The sequence below is a fragment of the Nothobranchius furzeri genome, chromosome 11, assembly GCF_043380555.1.
Source record: "Nothobranchius furzeri strain GRZ-AD chromosome 11, NfurGRZ-RIMD1, whole genome shotgun sequence".
In the NCBI taxonomy this organism is placed as follows: domain Eukaryota; kingdom Metazoa; phylum Chordata; class Actinopteri; order Cyprinodontiformes; family Nothobranchiidae; genus Nothobranchius; species Nothobranchius furzeri.
Window position 1 is genome coordinate 39,413,639 of NC_091751.1, and position 13,713 is coordinate 39,427,351.

General features: G+C 42.4%; 1 protein-coding gene across 4 annotated transcripts in view; it reads right to left on the bottom strand.

Moving 5' to 3' along the window:
- Positions 1-225: 225 nt before the first annotated feature.
- The window catches only part of arhgap12b (Rho GTPase activating protein 12b), a 98,235-nt gene continuing 84,747 nt past the window's right edge, over positions 226-13,713 (bottom strand). The window contains exons 3-18 of one of the 4 annotated variants that reach the window (XM_015956057.3): positions 11,486-11,752; positions 9,642-9,848; positions 9,248-9,328; positions 4,600-4,728; positions 4,022-4,096; positions 3,506-3,567; positions 3,168-3,249; positions 2,806-2,907; positions 2,262-2,360; positions 2,024-2,126; positions 1,620-1,739; positions 1,143-1,241; positions 975-1,052; positions 753-887; positions 528-633; positions 226-451 (exon numbers count right to left, since the gene is read on the bottom strand). In XM_015956057.3, coding sequence (XP_015811543.1) covers positions 277-451; positions 528-633; positions 753-887; positions 975-1,052; positions 1,143-1,241; positions 1,620-1,739; positions 2,024-2,126; positions 2,262-2,360; positions 2,806-2,907; positions 3,168-3,249; positions 3,506-3,567; positions 4,022-4,096; positions 4,600-4,728; positions 9,248-9,328; positions 9,642-9,848; positions 11,486-11,752 — 1,920 coding nt within the window. In that variant the 3' untranslated portion in view covers positions 226-276. The remainder of the gene's footprint in view (positions 452-527; positions 634-752; positions 888-974; positions 1,053-1,142; positions 1,242-1,619; positions 1,740-2,023; positions 2,127-2,261; positions 2,361-2,805; positions 2,908-3,167; positions 3,250-3,505; positions 3,568-4,021; positions 4,097-4,599; positions 4,729-9,247; positions 9,329-9,641; positions 9,849-11,485; positions 11,753-13,713) is intronic. The other 3 variants (XM_015956059.3, XM_015956058.3, XM_015956060.3) reach the window with 3 other exon arrangements.

Consider the following 13,713-nt stretch of genomic DNA (forward strand, 5'->3'; position numbering starts at 1 on the left):
GGGAAGAACGCAGTAAAGTGGCACAAACGCAGCTGCAGGATGAAAACCAGAAACTGAAAAGTGCAAAGAGTCGATGTTTATGAAGGAGTGTTTATGTTGGAAGTTCATAAGATATTTGATCCAGATGTTGAAGTAGTAAAGGAACCAGCAGAGCTGAGTTGGTTTGAGACGCAGAGTCAGGACTGGTTGTTCTGCAGAGCTGCGGTGGATCAGGAAAAGCTCTGATTGTGTTGATAAAAAAAAAAAAAAAAAAAAACGCGTGGATCATTTCTGAGTCTACCGGCCAAAGATATTCTCATACTCCAGCAGAATAAACTCCACTATCTGGTTCTGATAAACCATGTTGAAGGCCACGTTGAGCGTCTCGGTTTCAGGCCTCAGTAGCGTGGGACCGAACACGATGGCCACGCTCTGGGTGGTCATACGGTTCTCCTCACCGTGCTCGATCACCCTGGAGGGAAAACATCAGCAGAACCTTGTAGTTTTGTTTCAACTCAACAAAAACCTTTAAATTGTGATTTTCTTACTTCTTAAGATGTTTGAAGAGAGCCTGCAAGGTGTCGTGGTTGGGTTTGGGCAGCTGCCTGACCAGCTCTCTGATCGACTGCAGTCGCTGCTTGTAGTCCGGTATCTCTGCAGAGGAAGGAAAACAAACTCTGGATCCATTACAGACCAAAACCAGCGCCTCAGACCGTTAAACTCAAGGTTTCTGTGTGAACAAACGCGTGGGCGAAGCCGTGTGTCGGACGTACTGATGGCGCTGACGAAGTCGTTGAACAGCGGGTAGGTGAAGAGCGGCTCTGGCAGCTCTCTGAAGAACATCTTTAATGCTCCGGTGGTCACATGGATGTCCTCCCACTTCGCGTCTGCAAGGTTCACCTTCTCATCTGGGCAAACGCAAACAAACGTCGCTTGGTTTCTGTCACTAAAAGCTAGTTTACACATTTAAGATGCCATTTGTCTTTGAGACTTACCATGATTAACAGCAAAGCGTAGTTTTTGTATGATAGCCAGATTCCCGTTAACTCTATATAAACCGTCCATAGACAAATCTGCAGAAGATCAATGATAAACGTTTATGGAGACGATAAAGCGGTCCCTTTCATACAGACACTAATAACGGTCAGATAAACATCACCCACTGCTGTTCTCCACGTGGTCGATGCACATTTTCACAAAGAGCGGCACCGTGGTGTTCTCCTGCTGACACAAACTGGACAGACTGGAGCCAAACACCTGATCTGAGAGCAGAACCATAGAAACGCCAGTTAGAACCGTCCAAAACCACAGCGGGACTCGTGAGGGCCACAAGACCTAAAACAATCATCTTTTCTTACTTTTATATCAACTTTCCTTACAGTTTGTGTTTATAATAAATAAAAGTTTAATCTGTGGTTATAAATCAGCTGTTTTCAGTTTGCTTGCTCAACAACTTCCATTTGATCCGATAAATTAGGTTTTAACTTCATCTTTTGTTTGAAGTAATTTTTATATCGATAATGAAACAAAACAAACTACATAAATAAATGTACAATACATATTTCTGTGAGAACATTTACCAGGTAAAGACATGAACGTAGCCGTTTACGTGTGGTTTTTGGGAACTAAAAGGGGTAAACCTTTAATGTAGCCCTTGTCTTTGACGGCCTGCAGCGTCGGACGGCGGGTGAGGAAGTGTTTCAGACGTTTTTTGGCTTTTTTGTTGTCGGACGTCTCCACGCTGGTCGTCGGCTTCAGGGCTGAGGAAGAGAGATGAGACAAGATGGAGTTACTCACCACCCGCCTCAGCGTTCTGCTCGCCATGTCAGCAGCAGCTTGATGGTTCGAGTCCCTCACACCGATCAGCGGGTATATGATACAGTAACAGAAAAACGACTCCTCCAGCTGCTTTTGTACTTTGTACTTTCACTTCTGATCTCATAAAACCCGAGTTTACAGTTCAGAGGAATCAGACGTTCCATGTTTTCATGATCACTCATCTGAAGAAACTTTCTCACTTTATTTATTTTAAACATCTTTTTACTTTTGACTTTCTTTGAGGCTGTCAGGTCTTTCTCCTTGTCCTGTTTCTCCACAGCGGGCTTCTCCTCTTCGCTGTCTGACCTGCTGTCGTCAGAGGTAACCGGCTGAAACACACAAACGCAAACAAGGAAGTAAAACACAACCGGCTGTAAAGGTCTCGGCCAACGGCCTTCTCAATCAGCTGATCCAGGTTGGGAAGAGGCTGAAGCAGAAGCTGAGAGGAAGGAGGCACCACTCACATGTGTGTTGATGGCTTCCTGCAGCGCTTTCAACCAGTCGCTGACCAGACCGTCGTTATCGGACTGGATGAGCAGCTCCGTGCCCTGACGAGTCTTCACCTGCAGAGGAACCACCACGTTGTGAGGTTGCTACACAGAACGTCCTCATTTATAAAGTCACTCCAGATCCTTCAGGTTTTTTGTCTCGGAGTGTTTTAAGGAGTTTCTGTGCCAAATTTCAATCACTGTATTGAAGCTATTTGAGGTGATTCATCTAATAAAGTTATTCACGAGAACAGTGTGATTTTTTTTTTACTGTTTTAGTGCCTTCTTTGTTCTAAAACATCCAGAATTCACCCAGTAAAACAAACAATGATGACGACTTGCATCAAATTTCTTTTGTTATTAGAAATCAAACTTTTCATTTGCAAAACTGCACAGAAGTGCATTTTGCTTCAATTATAATTAAACCTTTCAATGCTTTAATAGTTGTGTATAGAAACACATTCACAGAGAGTAAAGGTTGAACTAATCTTTTTAAAGTGTCATTTGCGTCGGCCCTCACCTCTAAAACGTGCTTCTTGCTCGACTTGTCTTTGGAGGCCCAATCGGCCGAGCCGCCTCTTAGATCCACAGTAAACTCTGGCTTAGACTGACCTCCTCCAAACTGGGCCAGTAATCACGGGATGGAACAGAAACATGGAAAGTGTTGCAGATGAAAGCAGAATGATGTTTTGTTTAGAGGTTGTGTTACTGCAGGTTAGATTGTGAGTTTGCAACTTTGGAGGAAATGCAGACAGAGGGAAGAAAAATAAACAACTTCCCTAATGGGTGTAGAACCATGAGGGATATTTGTCAGACTGTGTGCATGTTGGTAATGTTTTAGCAGATAAATCGACTGATAAATGGAATGTTTTCCTCACTTACCCAGCTGGCTCCGCCTCCTTGTCCTTTAGCAAACAGCAGAACTGAACCCTGGAGGACCGTCCACGAGGAAGTCCAGTTCTTCCTGCAAAACAAACACAATTCATGTTATACAATATATAAAACATCAAAAATCTAAAACGTGTTAACCTGATTCAAGATGGCCACTACAGGTGATGTTAAGACAACCAAAATATGTCCATAAGTCAATCATGTTTACAGATAATGAGCTAAACCTTGGTGTGCATGTATGCTCGTAGCTACACCCCCATCATCTCCCAATGTCAGCCGGTGCAGAGAAAACAGCTTTTATCTCCTAAATACAGAAAAGTCTGACTCACCGTACTTTCTTGCCGTTTTCAGTGATCTTAGTCACATTCAGAACGCCACACTTCTCAGACGGCTGCAGACAGAAACAAGCAGCAGATGATGGCATTAAAAACAAACCCGGGAACCCCACCAGTTCAGCAGAGCCACGCAAGTCACCAAAACTCCCACAACCAGAGCAACAACAGCTTTCAGAGGAGAGGAAATGAAACCACTTTAACCACTGTTCCCACTCAGGACAGCAGAGATTATTCACATAGATTAGATCAAACAACTCTTCAGTGATTCAAAGACACACGCTCACACCAAGCAGCAAAGATCACATCCGTCTGAACTGTTCCAACACAGAAAGGATTCCATCAGTTTGGTTTGGGTTTCTCCAGTTTTGTTATAAAATATTTAATCTAATCGTTTGCGGGATTTCCAGTCCTGTGCAGGAACTCTGCAATATGCTGCAACCTGATTCGGTGCCTTACAACCCCAGAGGAGGATAAACCCTGCAGTGTGTGACGTTAGTGGTGAGTACTAACAGAGGCGGGGGGCTTTGGAGACGAACAGCACGAGTCAGAGGCAGGAGAAGGGGGCTTTGGGGACAGAGGAGCATCCTAATGAAGAGACAGAACAACAACATCGTCACAGACACGTAGAAGAGAAGATGATGTAAGGCTCAAGCAGCAGCTGTTCAGTACCTGTGGGTTTTAGTAGAAACACAAACATTCATCAACAAAAGATTCAGAAAAGTGTTTTCAGGTTAATTTGTTGTGTTGCTTAAAACCTGTTAAGGTCATTAATGATTAAAGGACCAATCAACTCAACCAGCAAACTGTGGAGAAAAATGTAATTATCACTGTGTGATTCTCCTCATGCACGGCGACTGGGTTTGTTCTGTTCAGATTACTGACTTTGGGTTTGTACGGGTGTGGCCGGGTGGAGCCTGAGCGAAAACGCCTGGTTTTTATCAGCCGCTGCAAAAGGAATGAGTCTAAATCTGACACTCAACAAACTCAGCCAGCGACACTGTCCTTGGTCTGCACACCGGCAGGACACCAACGGTCAGGAATAAGAGGAAACAACGGGTTTCTTAGCGAGTGCTTTGATGATGTCAAACCTTTTCGCTTGGCTCCTGGATGTAGGCGCTGTGTCTCCACTTTGTTAAAACGATGGGCTCCGCGATCTTACGGTCCAGGCTTTGAGTCTTTGAGACGTTCCCAGATAGCTGAGGTGGGGAGTGTTTATACTGCAGGACAGAGATGGACAACAAATAACCACTCAAATATGAGTCAGTCTGTGACAAAACCTTCCATGCAACTTTTATGATGTAGAAGGGCGTCGTTATTAATGAACTTGTTTTTAATCTGAATGTTTCTTACAGATTGTGTTTGCACATCATTTGTTCATCTTACATTAATCTGCTGTGGTCTCTAGTATGAATGAATGCTTTGTGAGCTGTTTTATGTGGAACAAAAGCTCTGGCGCTCCTGTTTCAGGGGGAAGATGATACTTTGTTCCATAAAAATGATGACTGGACCAACTCTTCTGTATTAGAAGATCAAGCCAGAGAGCCGCCCACTTTTATCCTGGTTCTGCTCGAGGTTTCTGCATGTTTCTCGTCCGGTGCTATCTGGTATCTACTGAATGTGATTCAGAGACTGCTGGACTGAACTGATTGTAAACATTTGTCTTTAAACCCAAACGTCTCCTGGTATGAACCAGGCTTCCTGCTAAAGCCCTGCTTTGGGACTGGTGTCCCACCAAACAGAGCAGGTGGGTGTAGACTGCTGCTGGCTGGAGCAGCACGTTAAAGACAGGCAGTGAGTCCCAATGCTGTTGGTAGAATGGAGAGTAAACATTAAGGTGGTAATAAAGTATGACGGAAGAGAAGAAAGCTAAAGGGAAGGACGTAAATCCTGAGATATGGAAAGCTGTGCATAATTTTTAAATACTACAGGAGCAGGCGGGGGTGCGTCAGACATAATCAGCAGGAGCAGGATTTTTAACTCATTCACTGCCATTGACGACTAAAGTCGTCATTTTAAATTCAACCGTTCACTGCCAATGACGACTTAAGTCGTCAATTGCAGTTTTTTACTGTGTAGACATCGGAACGAGCCCCCCACACAGTGTGAACAAACATCTCAGCTCTAAAGCCGATCTTCATCTGCATATGTCACATGATCAGGAAGCAGAAAACCCATGTGTTAGGAGATCGTTTTAGGCCGCTGCTGTAAAAAACGTGAGGCGCGAACCGAAAAAGATTCTGCCGATCACAATTCAACAACATATTATGAAAGAATGGATAACGCTCAAAACACGCGGATTCTTCCTGATGTAAGAGGTGAGTCTCTGCTTTGTTTTGGTTGTTTTGGCGTCGACATCATCCTAGCGTGCAACGTTCTGTGACTCTTAACAAAACATTAAAAACGGTGAGAAAAGCTGGCAGCGAAGTGCTTTACCAATCAGGAAACAGCTGGCAGCGAAAGAGTTAAAGAGTCCCATGCAGAGCTCTACTTCCTAATTTTGGTTGACACAAATAGCACAAATAAAACTATTTTTAATGAATTTATTAAATTTTTAAATTATTTGTAGCCTAGAATCTAGACCGTCATTTGCCGAAGCTAAAATATTTTTTCTTTGCACGTCGGTCTAGGCACGTTCCATTGAAACCTCCGCAAGCCCGGCCAGAATTGTAGCTGACCAATCACAGCTCGCTTATTTAGAAAAATTATGCATTGTTTCAGGTTTTATGTAGTTCCTCCACTATGTAATGGCGGACGTCCCACTGACTAACATCAGTGGGGGTCCAATCACAGTGCTCTAATGGGTTGGTGAGCCAATCACAGCACTCTGTAGGCTGGATGTTACTGAAAAAACAAAGATGGCCACAGCTTATTTAAAATGCCTTTAGCAACTACTTTGGACTATTCAGTCAAGAGCAGACAGATGTACTTAACTACTTAAAAAGGACGTATTTGCATCTCCTTTGACAACGTATGGCGGACTGCCTCGTTGACCGACATTTGTAGCTAGGGATGGGTACCGAATTCGGTACTTTTTAAGGTACCGACCGAATTCCATAGTACCGACTGAGCACCGATTCACGTCATTTGAAACGGTGCCTCGTTTCGGTACCCGTCCTTCATAACGAGAATTTGCCAAGACAGCTGCACATGTGCAAGAATGTTATGTCGTCGGTCGCTGCGAGCGAGTTGTAAACAGAGCAGCATGGTAGAAAGAACGCACGCCAATGGGCTCGACACACGGGAGGCGACATCGCCTCTCCTCCATTCATTTTCAATGAGACATGCGGGTCTCCCTCCTACCAAGCGAAATGCGAAAAACGTGCATGTGAAATTTTGCGCTCGTGCACGTGTCGTGCACAGGCGACCCAGCGACGCGATCCCAGAATGTCGAAACATTTTCAACTTTTCATCGCTGTTGCTCGGACGAGGACCAATCAAAGGAGGTTTCATTCACTGACCAATGAGCGAACAGGATGCTCCGTACACCTCCGAGCATACATGGAGGAGAAGTTGATTATTATTATGTCTTATATAGTAAAATCAGAAGTAAGATTTCACATAACTCTAACAGCACCTTGTGAAACATCATATCTACCAATTTTTTGACTCTGAATCGCTTAAATAACCTTAATTCTCTCCAACCTGATACAGCCAAGCAAAACAATGGAAGTTTCGATTTCGCCATGGAGCAGAACGCGTAGACGGCTTTGCCGCTGGCCGCTGCCGCAGATCGCCTCCCGTGTGTCAGGTAATAAAAGCGACAGCGACAAATTTCGCTGATCGCGGTCGTTTGTCACCTCCCGTGTGTCGAGCCCATAACTGGGTGATGATGAAACCAGCGACAACGATCTAAGTGAGACATCCTCATCTTAATCTGCTCTGGTAGGTAAATAAAATGTTTAAGATAATGTTAGCTTGATATGTTAGCTTCCGTTCTGCTAATGGTGCGTTCGCTTTCTCCTCGGAACTCCGAATTTCCGACTAGAAGAACATGAACGTGCACTAAAGTTTGGCTTCACTTTACTAAATGCGACAGGTGATTGGGTGAAGATGAAACCAGCGACAACGATCTAAGTGTGAGGCATCATCGTTTTAATCTGCTTCAGCAACTAAATAAACTGTTTAAGATAACGTTAGCTTGATATGTTAGCTTCCATTGCCACCATTTTTATCAGCTAATAGTGCGTTCGCTTTCTCCTCGGAAATTCTAACTTCCCAGTAGGAAAAATTAAATGAAAAAGGATGGCAAAAGGAATGAAGATATACAGTAAATTTAGTTCACAGTAAAGATGTTTGCTTCAGTTTTATTATCAACTTATAAAACTACAAGGACTATGTTAAAATACAAACAGTTGTATGTTATTTATCGTGAAATTGATCAAATATGGTTACAAATTGAGAAAAATTTGTATTTAATTAAGTGAATTAAAATATTAAACACTCAAAAGTATCGAAAATTGGTACCGTTAAGTACCGGTATCGATTCGTAGGTACCGGGAATTAGTACCGGATCGATTCAAATGTCAAAGGTACCCATCCCTATTTGTAGCAGTGAGAGAGAGAGCCACATCGTTTTATATCCAATAGCATGTGGGAACAGTTTGAAAGACAAGCGTAGACCCTGCCCCATGACTGAGAGCCGTTAACTCGTTCACTGCCAATGACAACTAAAGTCGTCATTTGCATGTTTTTACTGTGTGGGCATCGGAACGAGCCCCCGCACCGTGCGAACAAACATCCCAGCTCTAAAGCCGATCTTCATCCGCACACGTCACGTGATCAGGAAGCAGAAAATCCACGTGTTAGGAGATTGTGTTGGGCCGCTGATGTAAAAAAAAGTGAGGCGCGAACCGGAAAAGCTTCTGCCGATCACAATTCAACAACGCATTATGAAAGAACGAATAACACTCGAAACGCGCAGATTCTTCCTGATGTAAGAGGTGAGTCTACTCTTTGTTTTGGTAGTTTTGGTGTCGACATCATCCTAGCACGTAACGTTCTGTGACTTTAAAAAAAACTGTAAAAATGCTGAAAAACGCTGGCAGCGAAGGGCTTTACCGATCAGGAAACGGCTGGCAGTGAATGAGTTAATGGGCCGTGGCCAGACTACATATAGGATTATGTTTTTGAGTTTGTGGGCCCCTAGAATAAACAGTAATATTTTATTGTCAAAGGAAGTATGCCAGTAAACCGCAGCAGATGAGGATTTATTTATTAACGAATTAAAGTTTATGCTCTCTTATAAACTAACAAGTTTAGACCCTAAAAAGTTAGCTTTAAGTACAAAGCACACTAAAGTTTTAGCACTAGCCCTACACTGTGGAACATTTCTCTACAAGTCTCAATATTTTATCTGTATTTTAAATCTCCTCACTTTCCTTTCCTTTGGCTGAAAGCCTTAAAATATGTAATATTCATTTTAAACGATTGTCCTCTCATAGTAAACGACCTTCTCCCGACGCATTCAGCCTGGATGAGCTGAACACAGATCCAGCAGTAGTGTTGAAGTATAAATGTGTTTGTGCTTTAGACTTCAGCAGCTTAGAAAGATGATTACAGAAATAGCTTATTTTCTCTGATTTGTTCTGTATTTCTACAGCATAAACCATTATAAAGACTAAAGCTATTACTGGACTTTAACTGCAGTGAGTGAAAAATGCATTTTAGGTTACAACGTTGAGCTACACTTCAAGTCTTTTTTATCTTCATGGTGATTTTTATTTTCCAGCATCTCACCTTTGGCAGCTCCCATTCTGACCTGGAGCCGTCAGCGCTGTAGTAATAGGACCGCCCCTGGTCATCAACATGTTTTAACCACTGATGGAACAAAGACAGACGCACCAGAGAAATGACAAACTGTCTGGATCCAGATTATCATCTTTCATTTGAGACTTTTTTTCTTACAAACCTCCAGACTTGTTACAAAAATACAATTAAGATTTTTAGGGAAGATAAAAATGAACCAATCTCATCAAACTATTTAAACACACATTAAATCTGTGTTCAGAACTTCAGAGCTGACAAATCAATGCAAATAAACCCAAAACTCATGCAGAAGAATGAGAAATTCACCATGAATCAACCCAAACTACAGTAAAGACCGAGCAGAGGGGCTCTGTGCAGACGGTACCTTCTCATTTGTATAGTCGCTGATGTACAGCGTGTGGCCGTGTTCGTCCATCTCCTCAGACCAGCCCCGCAGTGGAGAACCATACTGGCTGTCTGAACGGCTAGAGTAGGTACTGAAGCTGGTGTCCTCTGAAGACAGAGGCTGGGCTCGACCGTTGGACAGCGACAGGAAGGGAAGGAAAGTTGGCGAGAGCGAGAGAGGAGTGGTCTACAGTATTAGTATAAAGAAAGAGAAAACAGAGAATCTTTTCAGGGGACAGAAGACAACTTATGCACCCAAAAGCCACCAGCTAGATATGAGACAGAGGACCAGAAGAGACACCAGAAAGGAGAATATTCGCCCACATGTCTGACTGATTCAACAGGGAGGAGTAAATCTGAAGAAGAATCCTGACTGATACAGATTTGAAGACGTGACTAACTCCGGCCTGTAGGTGGCAGTGTGGTACAGTCATCTACTGACAGAGAATCAGAAAAGACACTTCAAAATATGTTTTACAGCTAATTGGTGGGTGGGTGGGTGGGGGTGGGGGTGGGTGTGTGTGTGTGTGTGTGTGTGTGTGTGTGTGTGTGTGTGCACGTACGTGAGACAGAGAGATTTGATCCTAATCACAGTAAATCACTGCTGGGTTCATTTAAACTGAACCACAGACCAGATGAATCTGAAAAGGCTGAAGGGAAGTTTTATTTTCTTTCTCTAGTTTTAATAAACAATTCATCCAAACATGAAGAAATGATTCTGCTTTGGTTGTTTAATGATCTGCTTGTCAGAAACAAAACTAAAACTTTCATTATCTAAAACTAATCAGTCAGTCAGAGTTGACAAACTTCTAGAGTTCTAGTTAGTGTTTATTTTTAAAGTTAAGTCCCATTAGTCATCAAAAACTGGTGAAATTTGTTCTCCATATTAGACCCATCCCCAGCGTGCTGCAGCAATGGCTGTGCTCGGGAACCATTTGGTGTTTTAACCTCCAATCAAAGCCCTTAAAGCTGACTGCATCAGCTCCCATTTTGGTAAGACCCGACCGTGGATTTGAACCCACAATCTCCCAGTGAGTCCTAGGGTGGAGACACATACCACTAGGCAACTGAGCTGGTTTGTGTGTGTGTGTGTGTGTGTGTGTGTGTGTGTACTTATTCTTGAAAATAAAACAAATAACTAAATAAATAAATTATAATGAATAAAATAAATATATGTATATATATTATTATTTAATTCTGAAAGTAAAAATATGATAAATCTGTCCCCATAAGCTCAAATTATAACACTGAGATTACCTCTGTAATGTAAAGTGCATTAAAAATAAAATGTATTATTATTATTAATATTATTATTAAATTAGTACCCGGAGATGGTGAGTTCACGGACTGAGAAAAAGACTTCATTATGATGAGTATCGATCGACATTTTTGTCTATGAATTAAAGACGACAATGAAAACTAATATTGATGAAAATCCAATCAGAAAATGGGAGAACAGAAAAAAGAACCAATCAGTAAATGGAACAGGCGGGACTAGACGAGAAAAAAAAAAACAGAGTCCGGGGTCGGCCGCTGTTTGAACAAGCTACCGGTAACAGTTGAACAATTTATGTCTAAAAGCAGAAGATGTCCATGGCTGGGAGGAAAAGCGTTCACATTCCTGCTCTACATCCCAAACCAACGCCCATCTTAAATGCACAGAGAGGTAACCATGTAAACGGCAATCAACAAACCCTATGGGTATGTTTTCAGTCACCCTCAGGACAATACAGATCTAAAGAACCTAGACTTTGTAGAAATGCTGGGATGATGCTGCCAATTATTCAGAGAACTAAGAATAACCTTACACACAAAAGTCATTACCTCGTTGCTGTCCCCTGTGCTGTGTCTCTCTTCCCGGGAATGTCCAATACTGGTCTCTCTGCTTCTTGGTGGCTTCCAGGTTCTCTCGTTGGTGGAGTGGTTGTAGTAGTAGTGTCTGCCGCTGTGGTCTTTGTGGGTCTCCCAGTCTCCGATGACGTGGAGGGGAGAGCCAGAGGGCAGAGGTGGCAGGTTGGTCTGGGTGCCTTTCAGCTCTTTGAGGTTGGTGTAGACAGGAGACTCGGAGCGGCCGTGGCCTGGCAATACCGTCTGAGCAAGGGAAAAAATAAATAAACAGATGGAGAAAGAAAAGCCAGTTGTGAGTGAAAGGATATGCCTGTTATATTAAAGTTCATAGACAGCAAACAAGGAGCCACCATGTAAGGAATTTACAATGGAAGCTGCACTTTAGAGTCAACAACCTCATCCATGCAGCGTCTTACTTTAAACTCAGCTGCACAAAGGTTCATGTGTGAAACCATCAGTATTTCATAACTGTTGCAGCTGCTGTCAGACCCCAGAATAAACTCAGGAGAAAAGGAGAAGCTGAGGTTTGCTGTGATCAGATCAGCTGGAAATGAGGAAGTAAAACTCAAGAGGCAAGCAAAACACTGAGAAGATTGTTAGAACGGGTTCACTCCTGTAGCCGTAAACAGAAAATTCTTAAAACTGTAGGTAAAAAATAGAAACTATGAACGGGACGTCAGACACAACAACCGATGAAAGTTTCTTTGTTTTCTTTTTATTGTAGCATCCCATTCCAAGGTTATGCGAAGAACATTCCTTTATCCTCAAACCCCCGTGGCACCTACAACTTAAATAAAACGCTTGAGAGCCTAACAACGAATTCTAGTTTCATCTATGATTCTCAATAGGGAGCTGACCGAATGTCCTCTCATCCCCGGACACTTTTCACCCTCTGTCCGAGGCAGCCAGAGGGATTCGTAGATTGATGAAAATATCCAGGTTTTCGTAGTTTTTCAAAGGACTAATATTTCAATTGACTGATGCGATTTGTTGGTCCAGACTAACTGTTCTGTTACAATGTGGTGTTCTTTCGTCACCTCTCGCTTGGACTACGCTAATGCACTATTAGTTGGAACTCCTGTCTCTGCCCTGAACCAGTTGCAGGTTGTCCAAAATGCTGCTGCTAGGTTTTTAACAAACACAAGTCGACATAGCCATATTACACCAGTCCTGGAACTTCTTCACTGGCTCCCCATCACAATTCGTGTGCGTTTTAAGATAGCGATGTTTGTTTTTAAAGCCCTACATGACCTAGCTCCTCCTTATCTGTCTGACCTGCTGACTCCCCTGTGTACCTACTCGTATGTTGAGGTCAGCTGATTGTCTACTGCTTTGCATTCCTCGGATGTCCTACAAATCACGAGTTGAACATGCGTTTGTCCATGCTGCCCCACGCTCTGGAACTCACTGCCCATTACAGTTAGTTGGGCTGGCATCCTCTCTGCCTGTTTTTAAATCTCGTTTAAAAAACTACTTTATGACGTGGCTTTTAGACAGTGATTCATGCTATCGTATTATGATTTTATAGTTTTTATTGCTGTTTTATTTTCTTATTGTTTCTTCTTTTTTGTTTTAATTGATCCTGCCTGTTCAGCACTTTGGTCAGCTCTCACGCTTTGTCTTAAATTGTGCTATAGAAATAAAGTTGGTATGGTATGGTATGGTTCTAGGGTGACCACATCTGTTTGGGGTGAAACTTGGACGACTTCTACAAAGAAATACATCATTTCCCTTGTAACCGATTTTTGGTCAAATATATAACCCCAAACTGCACATCAAGAAAAAACCAATAAAATTGTCTACTGAAATTAATTTACTCACATGGAAAAAAATACATTTTAGGGGATTCTTATTAAAAGGGGCACTTTTAAAAAAATCTTTATTGAACAAATAGCAAAAACAAGAGGACAAATCATGTCTACAAAAGAATTCAACACTTATACAGGTGAAACTGAAAAAAATGAGAGCATGGTGCATAAGTCCATTTATTTCAGTAATTCAACTTAGACTGTGAGACCATCTAAAGGCTCAGCAACAGTTGCAGGTTTTGTGTTTCATTAGCTAATTAGAGTGTGACACATATAATTAACTGAGATTTTGAATGTGGGGTTAGGGTTAGGGTAAGCCATAATCATCACTACTATAACAAATATCTGGCTTTGTGGACACAGACACTGGTGTTTTTATACATGCAAAAAAAATCA